This window comes from Pelophylax lessonae (genome assembly GCF_965119305.1).
Source record: "Pelophylax lessonae genome assembly, chromosome: 6".
NCBI lineage: Eukaryota > Metazoa > Chordata > Amphibia > Anura > Ranidae > Pelophylax > Pelophylax lessonae.
The window spans coordinates 219,989,479-220,011,345 of record NC_138773.1 but is presented as its reverse complement, the minus strand read 5'-3'; the positions used below and the strand labels follow the sequence as shown (position 1 = coordinate 220,011,345).

Sequence of the window (21,867 nt, the reverse complement as noted above, 5' to 3'; positions counted from 1 at the left end):
TTGAGGATAAAGCTGCAGAGTTTGGTGTGACTTGGATTGTAGGGGTCTCCTGTGTGATGGGAGTGATCGGTGACACCTGTCAGTGCGGGGGGTGACAGTATATGCGGTGTTGTCAGCTGTATAGCAGACAAGTTTGTGTGAAGTGTAGAGGAGGGTGATCGGGGCAGTGCTGGGTGTCGGTGACAGGCCGCTCGCACACATGATGCTGCAGATCCCGGGGATACTGTGTCCTGGATCCACCCCTGGCTGCTGAGATCACTGGAGACATTGAGAGCCGCGGATCAAGTGCACTGTCCTGTAATCGATTGCCGAGCGCCTGGAGCCGCGAGCCTTTATTTATTGGCCGTGTGTCTGGGGAAGGCTGGCTGCTGCCGCTCGCTGGCTGCTTCATCCGTTTCTCTGGGTTTGACCAGCTGTCCCGGGCTAACCCCTGTGCTGTGCTGAAGATGGAGGAAGTCAAAGCTGGATTACCCTCGGCTCCGCCACTACTACTGCCATAGTTCTGCAGTACACGAGGCGGGGGGCGGACACACGGCACAGGGATGGAGCGGGGGCCCCGCAGGACCTGCTAAGGTGAGGGAGGAGGGGGGGCAAACTTGGATTGTCTGTGCCGGGGGCACTGCCTGCCTGCTTAACCGACTGCCTGCCTGACCGACTGACTGACTGCCGGGGACTTGTTGCTATCTGAGACGGGGAGAGGGGGGAGGGGGGGCTGTCACCCTGCCTGCTGAGCCGGGACATGTGGAGGGCTCATCAGATCCGGGTGACACTGACCACAGCTTGTCATGGAACAGGCAGAGACAGGACCAGGCGATCAGCATTGCAGGGAAGGGCGACATCGCTGCCATAGGCTGTGCAGGACAGAGTTCAGGGGATGTCACCATGGTATTCGTTTCATGTCCCCATGTATTGGTTGGTGTCCCCATGTCATGTATTGGTTAGGATCGTGATGTCCCCATTTCATGTATTGATTGGTATCCCCATGCCATTTATTCATTCATGTCCCCATGTCATGTATTGAGATCTTGGTGTCCCCATGTCATTTATTGAGATCTTGGTGTCCCCATGTCATTTATTGAGATCTTGGTGTCCCCATATCATTTGATTGGGAGCATGGTGTCCCCATATCATTTGATTGGGAGCATGGTGTCCCCATGTCATTTGATTGGGAGCATGGTGTCCCCATGTCATTTGATTGGGAGCATTGTGTCCCCATGTCATTTGGTTGGGGGCATGGTGTCCCCATGTCATTTGGTTGGGGGCATGGTGTCCCCATGTCATTTGGTTGGGGGCATGGTGTCCCCATGTCATTTGGTTGGGGGCATGGTGTCCCCATGTCATTTGGTTGGGGGCATGGTGTCCCCATGTCATTTGGTTGGGGGCATGGTGTCCCCATGTCATTTGGTTGGGAGCATGGTGTCCCCATGTCATTTATTGATTGGGAGCATGGTGTCCCCATGTCATTTATTGATTGGGAGTGTGGTGTTCCCTTGACATTGGGAGTGTGGCTTTCCCTTGTCATTTATTGATTGATTGAGATCTTGGTGTCCCCTTGTCATTTGATTGGGAGTGTGGTGTCCCCTATGCCATTTAAATGGGTGTGTGGTGTCCCCATGTCATTTCTTGATTGGGAGTTTAGTGTCCCCCCCCCCCCCCATGTCATTTATTGATCGCGATCGTGGTGTCCCCATGTTATTTATTGATGGGGAGCTGTTTGCCCCCCATGTCATTTAGTGATCGGGATCGTGGTGTCCCCATGTTATTTATTGATGGGGAGCTGTTTGCCCCCCATGTCATTTATGTATTGGGAACAGTTTCTCCCCCTCCCCTGTCATTTATTGATTGGGAGCGGGGTGCCCCCTGTCATTTGATTTGGGGGTAGGGTCTGAGATACATTTCAGCGGGAGAAAAGCCGTACATGGAGCCTTGTCATGGGGGGTGGTGGTGGTGGTATCGGCATCAGCTGGCAGCTATATCAGCAGCAGCAACCTATGATATGTATGAGGATAGCATGCTGTATCCTGACTATAGTGACACCATCCCATTGTCCTGTCACTTGGATGAAAGTGATGTCTTATCAGCAGAAATCTATTATGTATGTGAGGATATTGTGATCTATCCTGACTATAGTGACTGTAATGACACCATCCCATTGTCCTGTCACTTGGACATTGATGGAAGTGTGACGTGTTTTATCAGTAGCACAGGATCACCTCTCTGATGGCACTGGGATATATCCTGACTATAGTCACACCATCCCATTGTCATATCACTTGGACTTGAATGGAAATATGAGATTAGCAGCAGAATTCTGTAATATCTCCTGATTCTGTAATTTATCCCAACTATAGTAAGAGTATTCCATGGTCCTGTCCCTGGGACTTGGATAGAAACGGGGCCTCTTAGCAGCAGAAATCTATAATGTTTTTGAGTATTCTATGATATATCCTGATTCTAATGACACCATCCCATTGTCTCTTGGACATGGATGAAAGAGTGACATGAGTACAAATCTCTAACATCTGTGATCATCCTGTGATATACATAGACTATAGGGGGCAGTCCTATTGTGATAACACTTGGATTAAAGTTTGATATACTATAGAATAACTCTGAATATACTGGGATCGATCCTGAATATAGTGACGTTATTCTATTGTCACTTGGACATTGATGGAAGTGTGACATGTTCATCACCAGCAGATATCTGACTATAGTAGTACTGTCCCATTGTCATGTCACTTGGACTTGGATAAAAGTGTGACATGTTTTATCAGCAGCACAATCTATCCTGTCTGAGGATATTCTGTTATATCCTGACTATAGAAGTTACTGTTCTTTAGCCATCTTGATGGGACAATAAAGTGGTTGTAAATCTCAGACATGAAATATGAACAAAGCATGTCCCTTTTTATAGTGTGTACTTGTCTCAATCCAGAGTGCTAAGTGTTATTCCTGTCTGATGCCCTGTTTCTCTGCTATCAGCATTAATCACTTCTGATGAGTTTTCCTGACACCAAGAGAAAAATGGTGACGGGGCGGGAGCTCCAGCTGATTGACAGCCTCAGCTCTGTTCCTTTGTGCTGTGAAGGGGTGGAGTGTTCCGCCCCCGTGTCTTTTCCGCCCCCGTGTCTTTTCCGCCCCCGTGTCTTTTCCGCCCCCGTGTCTTTTCCGCCCCCGTGTCTTTTCCGCCCCCGTGTCTTTTCCGCCCCCGTGTCTTTTCCGCCCCCGTGTCTTTTCCGCCCCCGTGTCTTTTCCGCCCCCGTGTCTTTTCCGCCCCCGTGTCTTTTCCGCCCCCGTGTCTTTTCCGCCCCCGTGTCTTTTCCGCCCCCGTGTCTTTTCCGCCCCCGTGTCTTTTCCGCCCCCGTGTCTTTTCCGCCCCCGTCTCTTTTCCGCCCCCGTCTCTTTTCCGCCCCCGTCTCTTTTCCGCCCCCGTCTCTTTTCCGCCCCCGTCTCTTTTCCGCCCCCGTCTCTTTTCCGCCCCCGTCTCTTTTCCGCCCCCGTCTCTTTTCCGCCCCCGTCTCTTTTCCGCCCCCGTCTCTTTTCCGCCCCCGTCTCTTTTCCGCCCCCGTCTCTTTTCCGCCCCCGTCCCTCCAATCAGCTCTCAGACGATAATCGCACGATAAAACTCGCTTTCGACCTGATCGCACGATAATCTGATCGTTAGTACACAGCTTTTGACAGGCGATCACGACAGTTGGTCCAACAAAATCCGAAGGGACAAACAGGAAAACTCCTGTTGTACAATAGCCTAGCGAACGACAATCGTTTAATCAGTGCAGTCCGCTAAAAATCGATCGACAAAGACCGCGCATGATCAGAAACACTAAAATAGCACGGGAAAAGCCTGGCTGCCATTGTTTTTGTTTTGCACCATCTGATGCGTAGCTACACAACCAGGAAGCTTTTCCCGAATCGTACGACAAAAATCATACGGTTTGTACGCATTGTTGAATTCAATGTTAGGATTACGCAACAAAATGCGAACAATAAGTCGCCCGATTATCTGAACGTGTGTACGGGGCATAAGGGTTTACAACCACTTTAAAGGAAGTGTGTTATGTCAGCAGCAGAAGTCTATAATCATCTCTGATGGTACCCTCATATATTCTAACAATTGTGACACTATATTGTTGTCACTTGGACATGCATGGACATGTGATGTTTTATCAGCAGCAAAAATGTATCAGATCTCTTCTGTTACTGAGACATATCCCAACTATAGGGCCACTCTCCCATTGTCACTTGGTGATAGATGAAAGTGTGACGTGTTTATCGCCAGCAATAACCTCTGATGATGCTGTGACGTATTCTGACTATCATATTTGAATGTCACTTGAACTGGATGAAAAGGGTAACCTGTTTTAGTGACGTTGGCATCGCTGTACTTTTTAAATCTTGTGAACTGGGTGACAGAGTGACATTTTCAGCAGCATTATGTTGATCTTGGGAGTTACATGGAATATCACAATGGGAAGGCTCTTTATCACATAATGGTGTCCATGGATTCTTGTAACAGTAAACATTATTCATTCAGTAGCATTCTAATGACTCCTGTGATCCAGTACAGTGACACATTGTGACAGTATTGCCTGTTCTGTGATTGGATTATTGTGACAGATCCGAAGCACTTTGCGATTTGTATTATTGTGACATCTCACGACATCTGGGACAGTGTCAGTCTAACTTTGGACTGTCCTTGGCATTTTATGATAGTGGTGACACTGACTTTCTCAGCAGCAATATCCATGTTGTGATCCAGTACAGTGACACATTAGGGCCCCTTTCACACTTGTGTGACTTGTCCTACGATTTGGGACTGCAAAAATCGAATGACAAGTCTTTCTCCTCCATTATTTTTAATGAGTACCATTCATATCTGTGCGACTTGAAGTCGCACCGACTTCAAAGTAGTCCCTGCACTACTTTGGCCTGATTTTAATGCGTTTTGAGGTCCAAAGACATAGGCATTGCTTCCAGTCAAAATCGTGGCAACCAAATCGTGGTAATATCGTGCGACTTTTAAATCGCACAAGTGTGAAAGGCGCCTAAGATTGATTTACTAAAACTGGAGAGTGCAAAATCTGGTGCAGCTGTGCATGTTAGCCAATCAGCTTCTAACTTCAGCTTGTTCAACCAAAGCAGAGTTCCAGCCTGTAAAAAAAACAAAAGTCAGCAGCTACAAATACTGTAGCATTTACTATAAGGACACTTACCTGTTCTGGAATCCTGCGCTGTCGGCACCCCTAGCCGATTCATCAGACGCTTGCAGGCTTCACAGTCTGTTTCCTACTGCGCATGTGCAAGTCTCCCTGCGCTTTCTGAATGGTCCTGCTGTCTTCTGGGACGTGTGTCTCCCAGAAGGCAGCGGGGGGGGGGGGGGAAGAGGAGACTGGGGCAGAGGTTTCGTAGATCACCGCCCGGCGATCTTACCCAGAATTGGGAGCATGCACCTGGTTTTGACAGGTATCCGCTCCCCCCACATGTGGCAGTGGAGGGGGGGGGGGCGGAGGGAGTGCGAACAAGTGGAGCTTCCCCTTTTGGGTGGAGCTCCACTTTAAGCTTTGACACTAAGGGTCCTTTCACACGGGCGCTCCGTATGTCCGTTTTTCATCCCATTTTTTTGCGGATGAAAAACGGACATAATGCATGTTAATGGGATTGCGGATGACCATCCGCTGACATCCGATTTGCGTCCTTTCCTATCAGTTCCATTTTTTGGAACGGAAGAGAACCCTATTTTTCTTCCATTTTAAAAAAACGGAACGGACGCAAAAAACTGATGTCAGCAGTGTCATCCACTGACATCTGCAATCCCATTAACATGCATTATCTCCGTTTATCATCCGCAAATGGATGGGATGATAAACGGACATACGGACCGGATGACACAAGTGTCATCCGTGTCCGTAAAAAAAAAAAAAGTGCCGGAGCGGATCAAAAAATGGTCCGCCCCATGTGAAACGACCCTTAAACCTGATTGGTTTCAATGCAGAGTTGCACCAGATTTTACACACTCTAATTTTATTAAAGTAAACCCATTGTGACAGTATCTCCTAGCAATGTGATTGGATTATTGTGACATCTCATGACATCTGTGGAAGCGTCATTCTAACTTTGGAGCGTCCTTAGTGATTTATGGCATTGGTGGCACTGACTTTCCAAACCGCAATATTCGTGTTGTGATCAGACTCCTAATGTCAATATCACAACATAATGTCACCGGCTTTACAGAGGGACATGTTGGAGAGCTGTGGTGAGTCACACTATTGTTATATATTTATGTGTTGATGTAAATGGTGTGAAGAGGGTAAATGAAGTTATAGTGTGTAGATGGCATTATGAAATGATAATTACTGCCACTCATGTGCAATAATTGTGATGTGACACCATCCGTGGGTGTGATGATCAGAAGAATGACAGGGAATATCAGTGTGATAATAAGAGATGTCAGACTGGGAGGTGTAATATTTATTATAGGACAAGGATAGTGTGGAAGTGAGAACAGTGTGATTTTGGAAACAACATTGACATTTTGTATATGGTGTAACTTTAGGTCAGAGACACTATTCATTATAGAGTGCAGTAACCCATTGAAACCAATCATAAATTGCTTTGATGAAATCCATTCACTACAGGTTGAGTTCTGGTTGTAATGGAAGAATACATCTAATTCATTGATATGACACTGTTGACAGTGGTATATTGGTAATGGTATGACACTGGTGACAATGATTGTATTGGTTAATGGTATGACACTGGTGACATTGGTTGTATTGGTTAATGGTAGGACACTGGTGACATTGGTTGTATTGGTTAATGGTTAGGACACTGGTGACATTGGTTGTATTGGTTAATGGTAGGACACTGGTGACATTGGTTGTATTGGTTAATGGTTAGGACACTGGTGACATTGGTTGTATTGGTTAATGGTATGACACTGGTGACATTGGTTGTATTGGTTAATGGTATGATACTGGTGACATTGGTTAATGGTATGACACTGGTGACATTGGATGTATTGGTTAATGGTAGGACACTGGTGACATTGGTTGTATTGGTTAATGGTAGGACATTGGTGACGTTGGTTGTATTGGTTAATGGTATGACACTGGTGACATTGGTTGTATTGGTTAATGGTAGGACACTGGTGACATTGGTTAATGGTAGGACACTGGTGACATTGGTTGTATTGGTTAATGGTATGACACTGGTGACATTGGTTGTATTGGTTAATGATAGGACATTGGTGACATTGGTTAATGGTAGGACACTGGTGACATTGGTTGTATTGGTTAATGGTATGACACTGGTGACATTGGTTGTATTGGTTAATGGTAGGTCACTGGTGACATTGGTTGTATTGGTTAATGGTAGGACACTGGTGACATTGGTTGTATTGGTTAATGGTAGGACACTGGTGACATTGGTTGTATTTGGTTAATGGTAGGACACTGGTGACATTGGTTGTATTTGGTAATTGTATGACACTGGTGTCAATGTTTTTTTTGCATAATGGTATGATACTAATGACAATGGTTGTATTGGTATATCGATGGTGTATTGGTATGACACTAGTGTCAATGGTTGTATTACTATTGGTATGATACTGGTGACAATAGTGTATTGTAATGGAATGACACTGATTACATTGCTGTCGCTTTTTTTTTTTCATTTTTTTTTTTTTGATAGTTGTTGCCTATGGCAATTTGACTGTACACTCTATGTACAACTAAATTTTTAGGTTTAAAAAGATCTTCACCCTCAATATGATGTTGCCTCCTCTACACCTTTCATCCCCTCCTCCCCTTTCCCCCTCTGCTGTGCAAATTGGGCTTTTTTTTTTTTTTATAAAAAAAACTTCTGCTCCGCCCCAAAATGCAAAAGCAGTGACTGAACCAGGAAGAACCAGCAGCTTCCTGATGACATCATGCTAGAAGATGAGGGGGGCAGAAGAGAAATTTATCACAGCAGGACAACACTGGATCCGCTGAGCAGGTAGGGGGGGGGGGGGGGGGAGGTTGAAGATCTACTTTAAGCTGGCTGTACACAGTAGATTTTTGCAGATCCATCAGTACATTCTATAGTGCCATCAGAGGTTTGACACTACTTCAAAAATGTGTTTGCTTTTATCTTTTGATTTAGGAATGAATGGAATTTCCAGAATGAAAGGCGCATTTGTTGATACAATTTAGAAAATAATACATTTGCGAAAAAAATATTCCATCCTGAGATAGATCTAGATATATCGTTGTTTTTTTTTTTTTTTTTGTCACTACAGTAGAAAATGGTCGTTGATTTGACTTTATCTATTAGAAAAACAAATGCAAGCTCAAAATGTATTTATTTTAACACGCTTTTACCCATGCTGTGGCCAGCTTTGCCAATACTATGTCAAATTAACACCAATCAACTGTATCCAATGGGGCAAGCTTTTGAATTTAGTGTTTGGGATTGTACAATCAGATTGTAACATGTGGTGACCTGTTTTAGGCTTTTGCTGAAAATATCAGATCCATGCAACAGTGTTGGTTGCTATGGTCAACACAGACACATCTGGTTGCTATGGGCAACACGGATGCATTTTCTCCTTCCAATTTGCCTGTATTGGGCTTGTGAGTCATTTAATTGGATAATGACAAAGCAGTGCCATTTAGTAAACCAGCAGCAGTTATTTTGCTTTTTACTGGATAATGGAAAGTAATTACTGCTTGCCTTATTAAATGAAGGCCATTGTGAAGCAATTGACAGCTTGATATTGGGATGTTGTAACACAGATGTCAATAGTAATGAATGGATGCTGGTGACAATTCAGTATTTAAGAATGATACAAATGGCAGTTTGTTGGTGTGATGGTGGTTGGCCGTTTGTTGTTGTATGACGCTATTAATACAACTTCTTATTTAGCAAGCAGGACAGTGAGCAATGATGATTGATCTGATCTATAGTGGAGGGTATTGAAGGTCCATGACCACAGATGACTTTTAAAGCAGGTCACAGATGTGGTGATTACCGAAGCCTTGTTACCCAATAAAAATCACCAAAGGATGAAAGTCACTCTTTCCTCACCCTGCTCTCTGATTACGTACCCTGCTGATGCTTTTTTCCTTTTTGTATACTTTTGATCTGTTTAATCAGGCTCTACATATGTCACTCTATACGTCTTCTAAATTGAGTTTTGCTTCTTGATTTTTATCTTTTTTTTTTTTTTTTTTTACACATTTTTCCCCTATTTTATAATCTTTATTTTTATCTTTTGACAGTTGTCAGTAGATGCTAATCAAAAAAAAAAAAAAAAAAATTCTAAGAGTAATTTTTCTTTAGAGGTTTCCATTCTAGTTCCTCTCAAGTGTTGTCATATTCTAACAAAAGTACTGGGAAAATACAACTGAAACGCTCTGCTGTAGATAATGCCCACCCTGCTCCCCCCTGGATCTAGTTTTAGTCAAGATTTAAGTGTTGCCTGTATAGCTGACAGTGGGCTGATATGGTGTGGGAAAGTCTTTTTTCCATTCCAGCATCATCGATGACAAACCGGTGACTGCAAAACTTACAGCAAAGCATAGGAGGATGCATGGGGATGACCCAGAATATGTCCACTGAGCACTAATGATCTATAGACCAATCCGGGAAGTAATACGATCTAAATCGGGGGTCTCCATCTGGTGGCCCTCCAGCTGTTGCAGAACTACAATTGCCATGAGTCATTGCAAGGCTGACAGTTATAAGCATGACTCCCATAGGCTGAGGCATGATGGGACTTGTAGTCCTGCAACAGCTGGGAGGGCTGCCAGTTTGAGACCCCTGGTCTAAATGGTTGCTTTTGGGTATTGTATTGTAGCAGTGAGGCTAGTGAGGAATAATGTGACTATTGACAATGCTAATTGATATTTCAGTTGCGCCATTTGGGTAAATATTGGTATTTTAGAATTTGGTTTTATAAAAAAAAAAAAAAATTATTTTAGCCAAGTAAATAGGAAATTATATTAAAGAGGTTGTAAACCCATAGAACTTTTTTTTTTTTTTTTTTTTGCGGCAACCTGAAAGAGAAACCTATGAGCTAGTATGCATCGCTTACTAGCTCATTATGAAATACTTACCTACGAACGAGCCCCCGCCGTGCCGCCCGCTCACCTGTATGACGGGCGACCAGTCGCCCGTCTTCCAGGATCGCGGCATCCGACCATCTGATTGGCCGGAGCCGCGGTGACGTCACTCCCGCGCACGCCACGGGGCTCTGAAGAAACGGCATCAGCGGCAGTTCCTTCAGAGCGCATGCGCCAGTGACGTCACTGGCTGCATGTAAGGTAAATGTCTCCTAAACGGTACAAGTTTAGGAGATATTTACAGTACCTATAGGTAAGCCTTAATATAGGCTTAGCTATAGGTAAAAGTGTCAGAGGAGGGTTTACTTCCTCTTTAAGCATATGTTGTATTTACATGGTAGCCAAAAGGTGGAGCTTTTGGTTTGCTAATGTGTGTTTTGCATCCTTTGCACTCTGTTTCAAAATGCCTGTCTACAGGTCTCAATAGCCCAAGCAGGCTGTTTATTATTGTGTTCTGTCTTTGGAATACCCATAGTGCTCTGAGATTTATTTGCCATGCAATAAAATGTTACTAAACCCACAACCATAAAATCAGTCTGTATATGCTGTCAAGCATGCTTGTTATACTCCCTGTGGAACCTAAGGCGTTAATCCTGCGCATTGTGTAAAAAAGGCTGTTTGATAATGTCTTCTGATCCTCCTTCTTTTACCGTCCCCAATACATCTCCTGATAGAACAGAGCACATGCTCAGTCTGGTATATATTGCTAGAGAGTTTTTCTTGGGAGAGTGCTTTTGATCAGCACAGGGCCAATCAGCACTGTCCAGACAGAGGGTCAGGGGTAATCCAGCCTCATAGGACAGTCAGAGGAGTATGAAAACTCCTCCTACAAGCTTTAACCAGACAGTGATAGTCACAAAACTGCTATATACTGCTGATTAGAAAAGGTATTTCTCTTTCATTCGTTGATGGACACCGCTCCTCCTCTTCTTGACTACGTGGGTTATACTGCCCCTTACAGGAGTAGGACGCTAGGCAGAAAAGAACTTGACTACGCTTATCAGGCAGTCCCAGGGAGTATACTCCCACTCTCTGCCTAGTTAGGAGTAAGGACCTAGTTCCTTGGCTGGGATCTCTGGTCCTGCCAATTTTTTCTTTTTAAATTAAATTTATTTTGTTCCTGTGAGATCTACAATCAAGTGCCGGACTGGGCGATGGACTGGATAATCCAGATCCAGAGGGTCCCCTCGGCCTCTAGTGTTGATCCCTGGATATTCTTCTTCTTGATTGCCGCATGGTGTGTAGTTAGTTCGGTGCTGTGAGTACCTGACCGGTGATGGCGAGTCTGTTTTGTGGGGTTCTCTCTCTGCTATTGCAGCATTAGTACTCTGTGCTGGGCCTTGTGGTGCCGCCGGCACAGTGGGGTGTCCCTTGCAGTGTTCTACACTTTTTTTGTGTGGGTTCCCCTCTCCATTCATGGAGTCACTGGAGCATATTTCACCACCTGATCCCTTCTCAGAGACTGACGGACCCTCCGGGTCCCAACAACTAACTGCACTGATGGCGGTCCTTGGTGTCCAAGGTAGATTTGGTTCTGGGCAAACGGGGCTAGCAAAAAGCATCCCCCACCTTCACCTGCTCATCATTTTCGGAATCCGATTCGGCTGCCGTGGATGCGAGTTACCCTTGGGGGTCTGCATCCACACACTGCGTGCTCAGATAGTGAGAATGATTTTCTCTGCTCCTCTAGCCACGCATGAAAAAGGCGCTAGTGGATGCGCTGATTGTGTGGGAAGCCCTTTAGATAGAGGATGCGACTAATGCAGCATCGAAGGCGCCGGTCACCTTTTGGCATTCACAGGTTCTCCAAAGCGGCGAAGGTGTTACCCTTTTCTGCATTCTTTGACAATCTTGTCACCAAACAGTGGGGGTTGCCCGAAACCCACCTTTGCAATGCGGTACCCCTATGAGGATTCCCTCCTTAAAAAATGGACTGTTCCTCCTGTAGTGGACCCCCCCGATTTCCAGTAGAAAGTTAGAATCACTATTTGTACTCACGGATGGACCTCGCAAAGGGTTGGATGCTTCTGCTGTGACCATTTCCAAATGGATCAGACAGACTGTGGTTCAAGCTTTTTCTATTAAGGGTCGGGTTCTTCCTTTCCCTGTTAAGGCGCATTCAACTCGGGCGCTTAGTGCCTCCTGGGCCTTCCGTCATCAGGTGTCAGTGATGCAGGTTTGCAAGGCGGCTACCTGGTCGTCTGTGCACACGTTCACAAAGTTTTGTAAGGTGGATGTATTGGCTTCTGTGGATGCTTCTTGCAGCTGTAAGGATTTGCATGCTGCTGTTTAGAGGACTTGGTCCTCTTTTGAGGGTGTTTTTCACTGTTTTTCAAGTGAGCTCCTGTTGTTGTTTTATGATTGAGCTCCATGTTACCTGGTTGGCTATGTTTAGTCTTGGTAAGTATTTTTTTTTTTCTCTTGCTGTTCCCACCCCTTATGTTTGACACTGGTTTGGGGACGTCCCATGTAGTCGAGAAGACGAGGAGATGTGTTAATCGAATGAAAGCCAAAAGGGGATTTGTAACTTACCATAAAATCCATTTCTCTGATGTTCATTGATGGACAGAGTACTCACCCCTCTATGGAGTTGGTTTTTTTCTCTTCTGACACTGCTTGTAACATAACTGAGTACCTATAGCAGAGAGTGGGAGTGAGAGTCTCCCTGGGACTGCCCCATAGGCGTAGTCAAGTTCTTTTCTGCCTAGTGTTCGACTCCTGTGTGGGGCAGTATAACCCATATAGTCGAAGATGAGGAGCTGTGTCCGTCAGTGAACATCAGAGAAATGGATTTTACAGTAAGTCTAAACCTTTTTAGCAATTTTTTATTTCTTTTTACTAAAATAATTGCATTTCCAAGTTCTGTGTACTGTGGGAAATCCAATATAGTGAATGCAGGCTCCTGGGATAAGTGACACTTAGAGCCGGTTCACACTGTGGCGACACGGCTCCTTACTACTTCGGGGGCGACTTGTGCATTACCATGCACCACGACTTCGGAGCGACTTGCAGGGAATTCACATAATGGAAGTCTATGCAAGTCGCTCCGAGGTCGCCCCGAAGTAGTACAGGACCCTTTTTCTAAGTCGGAGTGACTTGTGTCGCTCCTATTAGAACGGGTCCTGTAGCGGTCAATGGACCGCGAGGGAGCGCGACTTATCAGGCTGACAAGTCGCCTGATAAGTTGCGCTAGTGTGAACCGGTTCTTAAAGTTTTTAAATGTTTATGGCTAAAGTGAGAGAGAGCTATTTTGTTTTTATTTATTTTTTTTTGTTTTTTATAACATATAGAATTTTTTTTAAGTGCCGGTTCACACTAGGGCGACCTGTGAGGCGACCTGGTCGCCTCACAGGTCGCCTCCCATAGGGAAGCTACGGACCCGTTCTAATAGGAGCGACACAAGTCGCTCCGACCTAGAAAAAGGGTCCGGAGCTTCTTTGGGGCGACCAGGAGGCGACCGCCATAGACTTCAATGTTATGAAGTCCGTGGCGGCCGCTCCGAGGTCACGGCGCGCTGCTCGCACCGCGATCTCGGAGGTCGCCACCTAAAGTAGCGTCGCGGTAGTGTGAACCGGCACTTAATGTATTTTGTTAAATGAGGCAGAAAGTGTAAGACCCCGTTCACACTGGGGCGACTTGTCAGGCGACCTGGTCGCCTGACAAGTCGCCGTGGGTCGCCTGCCATAGATTAGCACAGGACCCGTTCTCATAGGAGCGACACAAGTCGCTCCGAATTAGAAAAAGGGTCCTGAGCTTCTTTGGGGCGACCTGCATTGACTTCAATGATATGAAGTCCGTGCCGGCCGCTCTGAGGTCGCGGTGCGAGCAGGTCGCCCCGGCAAGTCGGGTCGCTCATATGTGAACCGGCTCTTACTCTGGGGATGATGTATTCTTAAACAAAAGCTGTTTCTAGTGACAGTGTTTTGTTGGCAGTGGTGTGGTATTGGAGACGTGTAATGTGGTATATTGGGAATGTCATACCATGTATTCTGAGTAATTCCATTGAATGGGATGAGTTGAGAACTGGCTGTTGTCGTTTACAGCATATAATTACTGAAGCTGTAAAATGTAAATTGCCTTGCTATTGAATTGTGATGCTTGGCACTAGTAGCCGTCCTGTGACATAGCCTGTCAGTATCACTTTTTGTTCGGCAGTGTGGGTTGTGCACGTCGGTTGTGGACTAGCAAGGTGTTTTCTATGACAGGTGTATAGTAGCTCCTGTCTGATTGTGTTGACCCTCATCCCACCCAACATGTCCTGACTATGGAGCTGCACTTTCCCTGTTTCCCTGGCTGTTTTTCTTCTGCCAACCCGACCTCCTCCCCTTTTTTTTTTTCTTTTTTTCTTCCCCTGGTTTCTTTCTCAGCTGCTTTAGAAATAACCGGTGGATCCAGTTTTGTTTCTTGTTAATCTCATTGCTGGAGCGATGACCTCCCTCTCCCTTCTCTTTCCTGAAAGTACGTGACATTCCTAACTTTCTTCACTAGTCTACCCCAACAGCTGAACACGGTTGTGCGCTCCTCATCCCTGCTCCTCTGGCCAGGTCTCATCATTTCAGGACTGCCCCTCTTATCAGCAATCCAGGACTGCAATCCAGGACTGCCCCTCTTATCAGCAATCCAGGACTGCCCCGTTCCTCCTCATCTTCACCTGCTAACTGAAATCAATGGAAGAGACCCATACGTGAGGTAGCTACAATTGTCAGCTCTTCTACACACAGCCAGACGTCTTCTTATCATGCTTTAAGACTGCGCTCTGATCTTTGTCTTACTTCTGTCTCTTCCAACAACATTATATCACCAATATTTCCCAAATCTCTACTTTCTACTATAAATGTCAGTGTACATCATCCCTTCTTTCACATGGCAATTATTTATCTCTGTTTCGTTCACAGTCCATTTCGGGGTACCATTTAGGACATGTGATGCTTCTAGTTTTGGCTTGGACCTAATTTGGTGGTATAAGAGCTTTGTAACGTTGTTTTTGTACCCACATGGGTACTTTTGGCAGTCTTCAGTTGTATATTGTAACATGTAGTTTGTTTACCCTCAAGGATTCCTCTTACAAGGTTTAGCGGTACGTTTTAACACGTAGTATATGTACTCCTAAGGGCACATGTGACCGTTCCAAGGGGTCCATTGTAATATGTAGTATATGTACTCCTAAGGGCACATGTGACCGTTCCAAGGGGTCCATTGTAATATGTAGTATATGTACTCCTAAGGGCACATGTGACCGTTCCAAGGGGTCCATTGTAATATGTAGTATATGTACTCCTAAGGGCACATGTGACCGTTCCAAGGGGTCCATTGTAATATGTAGTATATGTACTCCTAAGGGCACATGTGACCGTTCCAAAGGGTCCATTGTAATATGTAGTATATGTACTCCTAAGGGCACATGTGTCCGTTCCAAAGGGTCCATTGTAATATGTAGTATATGTACTCCTAAGGGCACATGTGTCCGTTCCAAGGGGTCCATTGTAATATGTAGTATATGTACTCCTAAGGGCACATGTGACCGTTCCAAAGGGTCCATTGTAATATGTAGTATATGTACTCCTAAGGGCACATGTGTCCGTTCCAAGGGGTCCATTGTAATATGTAGTATATGTACTCCTAAGGGCACATGTGACCGTTCCAAGGGGTCCATTGTAATATGTAGTATATGTACTCCTAAGGGCACATGTGTCCGTTCCAAGGGGTCCATCGTAATATGTAGTATATGTACTCCTAAGGGCACATGTGACCGTTCCAGGGGGTCCATTGCAATATGTAGTATATGTACTCCTAAGGGTATAGGTAACAGATTTCAGGGTTACATTTGAATATGTAGTATATGTGACAGATTTGAGGGTTACGTACGTTATTATGTAGTATATGTACTCCTAAGGGCACATGTGACCATTTCAAGGGGTCCATTGTAATATGTAGTATATGTACTCCTAAGGGCACATATGACCGTTCCAAAGGGTCCATTGTAATATGTAGTATATGTACTCCTGAGGGTATAGGTAACCGATTTCAGGGTTACGTTTTAATATGTAGTATATGTACTCCTATGTGTATATGTGACAGATTTGAGGGTTACGTTTGAATATGTAGTATATGTACTCCTAAGGGTATATGTGACAGATTTGAGGGTTACGTTGTTTTATAGTATATGTACTATTAAGGGTACCTGTGACAGATTTGAGGGTTACGTTGTACTATGTAGTATACATACTCCTAAGGGTATATATGATCATTTCAAGAGGTCCATTGGAATATGTAGTATTTGTATTTCTTAGTGTATGTGGGACATGTTGGAGGAATACATTGTAATATGTAGTATATGTACTCCTAAGGGTACGTGAAACAGACAGGAGGGGTCCATTGTAATATATGGTAAGAGTACTCGTAAGGTTTATTTGTGCTAGGTTGAAGGGGCACATTGTAATATTCATTACATGTAATCCTAGGGATACATGAGAGATTCAAGGGTCCTTTGTAATATGTAGTAGGAGTACCCCCTAAGGTTGCATGTGCCAGATTGAAGGGTTCATTGTAATCTGTATTATATATAATACTCCTGAGGGTACATGTGACAGATTGGAGGGATATATTGTAATATGTAGTATATGTACTCCTAAGAATACATGTGACAGATTCAAGGGTAATATATAGTAGGCACTTGGGTAACGTGTGCCAGATTGAAGGGGTACATTGTAATATGTTGTATATGTACTCCTAAGAGTAAGTGTGACCAATCTGAAGAGTCTTTTTGTGGCATGTAGTTTGTTTGAGGGGTACATTATAAGATGTGACATAAAGCCCTCTGTACAATTCTGAGAGTGATGGGTACATTGTAACGTGGTATATGTACCCCTATGGTTACTATTGACAGAATAATAGTGGTAAAATGATTGGTTTAGCTGTAATGCAGTAGCAGCAGCTTAAACATCAGCAAATCAGGATTCCTATACAATGCATGAGATATTGTTCCCTAATGATAAATATAAGAGGTCTTTAGAAAAATCCATAAAATGACACATTCCAGGAGTATCTGGTTCATTTTTGTGTGGGGTTTTTATTTTTTACGTGATGCAGAACAGCTGAAAATGCATGTAGAATTTGTCACGTTTTGTTGTATTATAAAATATGATGTCTTTTGATTGCACTAAAGAAAAGACCTCTTGGAACACTTTTTCTTCCAAATGGATTACATTTAGCAAGTTTGATCCTACCTTTTTAATATTGACCGTTGCGTTGTATCTGTAGTGTAGAAGAGGGCTTTCTGTTAGATCTTTGTCTTTGGGGACAGTCAGATTAGACCATCAAAACCTGCTTTTCCATTGTGCCTTGTTTATTCCATATCACAACTGACTTGTTTTAATTAGCAACTGGATCTGATGTTATCAGTGCTAGTTCCAGGGCATCCTTCTGACTGACCACTCAGGGGCTACTCAATCTATAACCTGTTGCCTTCCCTATATTCAGACGTTTTTTAGACTTTTTTTTTCCTACATGGTTGGTCTGTAACATGTTGAAACAAACCTGTTATCTGTCACTTGTGAAAGCAATTTGATCTGTCTGACGAGAAAGCGAAGGAGGGGGGGGGGGGAGAGCTTATTTAATATATGCAGCATTTAGAATTATAGTGTTTTTTTTTTTTTTTTTTTTGGGGTATTTTTTTTTTTTTTTTTTTTTTTTACTTTTTTGGGAAGTGATTTGGAGACGAGAGTTGAAGCAGCCTACTTTCCAGTAAGTAATGTAGAAATTCCAGGAGCAGGAGCTAAATATACTTGGTGGATCAATACAGAAATGGCTGGTTGTGAATAATTTAACTGGCAGTGCTGGAACAGTTTGGAAGCTAAAAGCGAATGGGGAAGAGGTGACAAGAACATTCCTCCTTATGGCCTGTGATTGTAGATCAGGGCTGTAGATCTTGACGAGCTGCTGCTTTTTCATCGTATTTATACTTTGCCACTTATGTGACAGTTCATTCCATAAGACATGTGCTTGCCAAGTTCATTCCACTATTTTTTGCATTCACGCTATGCTGTCATGCACTGAATGTATAGAGTACCCTGTCATCACGTTATTGATTTATCAAATCTTTTAACAATACAGAACAAAGAACGGTTATGATGTGCGGGAACTGATGGCAGCCTATCAGATTATAGCTTACATCAGCTAATAGTATGAAGAGTCTAATGTGGTTTCTAACTGGTCCCTATTTTACTTTTTGCTGTGCTAAATAAAGCTTAATTATAAAAAAAGACGTTTGTAAATTTTAATTATTTTTACGGCAGGAAAAATGTGCTCAGTTGACCGTCTTCTTTTTTTTTTTTCTGTTTGATTATATACATTTGATTTTAAGATGCCAACTGCATCTGTGCCAGCAAGGAGTTAAGCCAGCCCCATAAGAATTCTGTGTAATGTAAAGTCCAAGAGATCAGAACCAACACAGGAAGCAATCGCAAACTGACCGCATAGTCATTTCGGTCTATAGGCTGTGTCCAGTAAGTTTTTTGCTGCACCATGCAATGCATGTATTATTTAATCTCACACACCAGTTCCATGTCCATCAAATATTGCATATACTCTGTTCTAGAAGTAGAGGAAACTGACTCGCATGCAGCACTGTAGTTTTATACCAGGGTGAGAGAAAACAAATGGCACATCTTCTTCTTCTCTTTTTTTTTTTTTTATCACTAAGGGAAGACACAATTTTTTTTTATCAGTAAGGTAAGACACTTTTTTTTTTCTCTTCTTTCTTTTCTAAATAATCGTTTGCTCAGCAAGACATTCATTAATTTTTGGCATTGTGGTACATCAAATCCACATTGGTTGCTAAAACTGTCAACTTCTCGTATATAAAACGAAATAGTTATCTGTAGCCGTCAAAACTGACTTATGTTCCTCTCTACTGTGTGATATTTTAATAAGTTGCGACCTACTTAAGATTTGGTGCCAAATTGCCAAAATTCTGTTCCTTTGTGGGAGGATGTTGGGTAATCTAAGACAAACCTTTTCCCCTGTAGATAAAATGTTCCTCTGTGTAGCAGTTGGCGCACAACAGGTTAACTATGTGATGTCAGGTTCCCCCTTCGATAATAGTGTAACGTATAGCACACAACGTCTGGTTTCAGAGAGGGTTAAATCACTTAACACAGGAAAACCTTAGTTTGTGACGAGCACTCGACTGACAGTGGGGGACATAGGTACATTTATGCTGTGTATTTGTAGAGTGTCTGTATCCTCATCGATTTTTTTTTTTTTTTTTTTTTTTTTTTATTGTGCTTTATTTTCGGCAGTTTCACTATATTTTATTTTTTTAATATTTTATTTTTAGCTGCCCAATGAGTAATCTAGAGAAATCTAAGGTGTGTGTTTTTTTTTTTTTTTTTTTTTTTTCTTTTCTTTTTAAACTGTGAAATGTTTCTTTTCACTTTTCACAACAATGTTATTTGAAAGTGGTGTGTGTGTGTATATTTGTCTAATATATGTATAATTTATTTTTTAAATATTTTTCCATTATTCATTATATATTTTTTAAATATTTTTCCATTATGCATTATATATAATTATAATATTTATTTTTCCATTATTCATTATATATTTTTTAAATATTTTTCCATTATTCGTTATATATAATTATATTTTTTAAATATTTTTCCATTATTCATTATATATAATTATAATTATTTTTTAAATATTTTTCCATTATATATTTTTTAAATATTTTTCCATTCATTATATATATATATATATTTTTTTAAATATTGTTCCATTATTCATTTTTATTATATATATATATATATATATATATATATATATATATATATATATATATATATATATATATATATATATATATATATATATATATTCATATTTATTTAAATATTTTTCCATTATATATATTATTGAGGTATTGCATGCATGCACTGATTACTGAAATATATTTTTGTGTCTGTTAAGGTTTTAGGGAAAAGTAAAGGATTGCAATGTAAGTCACGGAGACAAACAAAAAAAAAGAATATTTGCGAGGGAGATTGTCAGTTTTCAAAACCCTTAAAACAGACACCTACCTTTTTGGATTTGTACATCATAAAAAAAACAAAAAAATGAAGGCATGGATCTCAGCAGGTGGCCCAGATATATGTACAATACTGCCAAGGCAACAGAAAAATGTAAATACTTTGGTACAAATTACACATTTATTGCCTGTGGAAGGTTTTGCAGTTTTTTTTGAAGATGTCCTATTTTTATATTTCAGCACTGCTCTTTGACTATGGAAACAGAGAGACCCGATGGATATGTAACTAGTAAGTGGCAATTTTATTTTAAAAAAAAGTTTTGCTCTGCTTTTCTTGTGTTAGTACTTCATTTGCCTGTGGAAGAATCCAGATTGATTTTTCTTTATTAATATATATATAGAAATGGGACATATCTTGGGAAAATTAGGTGAAAAAATGGTAAAGCAGGCTCAGTGATGTAGAATACTTAATACGTGGTTGGTTGGGGACATTTTTTAATCATTTCTATGGATTTTTTTTTTATTTTATTTTTTTACTAAGTGGTTATATCTAAGCTTAAATGAGAACTGGATAACCAATTTTGACACATTCATTTTAATAAAAAGTTTAATGAAAAACCAAAGTACTGTAAATAGCCCTGATTGAGTTTTAGTTGAAAAAAGGATTTTCGGTTAGTGTTGTAAAACGGGGACATTTTTGGGTACACCTTTCACTAAAATCTTTAAAAAAGTAGAATTGACCCTGAAAACCAGGAACAGTTGACTTCGGTTTTACTAACTGTTCTGTAATGCTCAATGCACATGCATGCAATTTTTAGGCCAGTATGCATGGAGCCTTAGTGTTGCCGGTTTGTTTAGCATTCTGGTGCACGTTTTCAGCACCAAGTTTGGTGGAAGTGAAAGTGTTAAAGGTTGGTTATAACATTTTACATAACAGTCCTCCATAGGTATTTATGAATACGTCTTTACACCCTCCCCCCCCCTCTTATTATCAGAACATTATGATTAAAGCTTAAAGAGGACAAAACTTGCTGAACCAGCATTCTTGGGTGATTGTATATCTATTGACCAGGTTAGCCCGAAGCCTTGGAGATGGGTAGTCAGGGTGTATGGTGTCAGGATCTCAGGGCATTGAAGTGACAGCAACAGGTGCATTTGTTCCCTTGCTCCTTGTAAGCTCTTTTGCTGATTAACTCACAGCAGCCTTCTTGGTTACCAAGCCCCTGGATGACGCTTTAATGACATATTGTTTGTTTTACCATAACACCGGGCGTTTTTATATATGTTGCTTGAGGAAAGGGTGCAAACTAAGTAAAATATGCAGGCTGTCAAACTTTGAGTTAAATTACAGTAAGTTTGCGCTCACTAGGAACTCTTTAGCAATCGTGTTTAGAACAAAATGCCCTCACAATTTTAGCAGTGAAAGTCGCCAAGTTTTTGCTTTCGTAATTGCCCATATATGCAAAATATGTTCACAAAACTTTAGGGGCCATTAACACCGTCCAGTGACTTGCATTTTTCTGGACTGGGTAAATCAGGTGTGTCCAAATTATGGCCCTCCAGCTGTTCAGGAACTACAATTCCCATCATGCGTAGTTATGTCTGTAAATGTCAGAGATTTACAATGCCTCATGGGAATTGTAGTTCCTAAACAGCTGGAGGGCCATAGTTTGGGCACCCCTGGGGTAAATGATGGTTCCTGCAACAATGTTCCTCTATGTGCCTTATTCAATCTAC

General features: G+C 42.3%; 1 protein-coding gene across 3 annotated transcripts in view; it reads left to right on the top strand.

Annotated features, from left to right (window-relative positions):
• Positions 1–259: 259 nt before the first annotated feature.
• Positions 260–21,867, top strand: part of IKZF2 (IKAROS family zinc finger 2) — a 159,263-nt gene continuing 137,655 nt past the window's right edge. For 2 of the 3 annotated variants that reach the window (XM_082261944.1, XM_082261943.1), the window contains exons 1-2: positions 20,120–20,284; positions 20,371–20,419. In XM_082261944.1, coding sequence (XP_082118070.1) covers positions 20,219–20,284; positions 20,371–20,419 — 115 coding nt within the window. In that variant the 5' untranslated portion in view covers positions 20,120–20,218. Of the gene's footprint in view, positions 574–20,119; positions 20,285–20,370; positions 20,420–21,867 lie in introns of those variants that run through there. The other variant, XM_082261945.1, reaches the window with a different exon arrangement.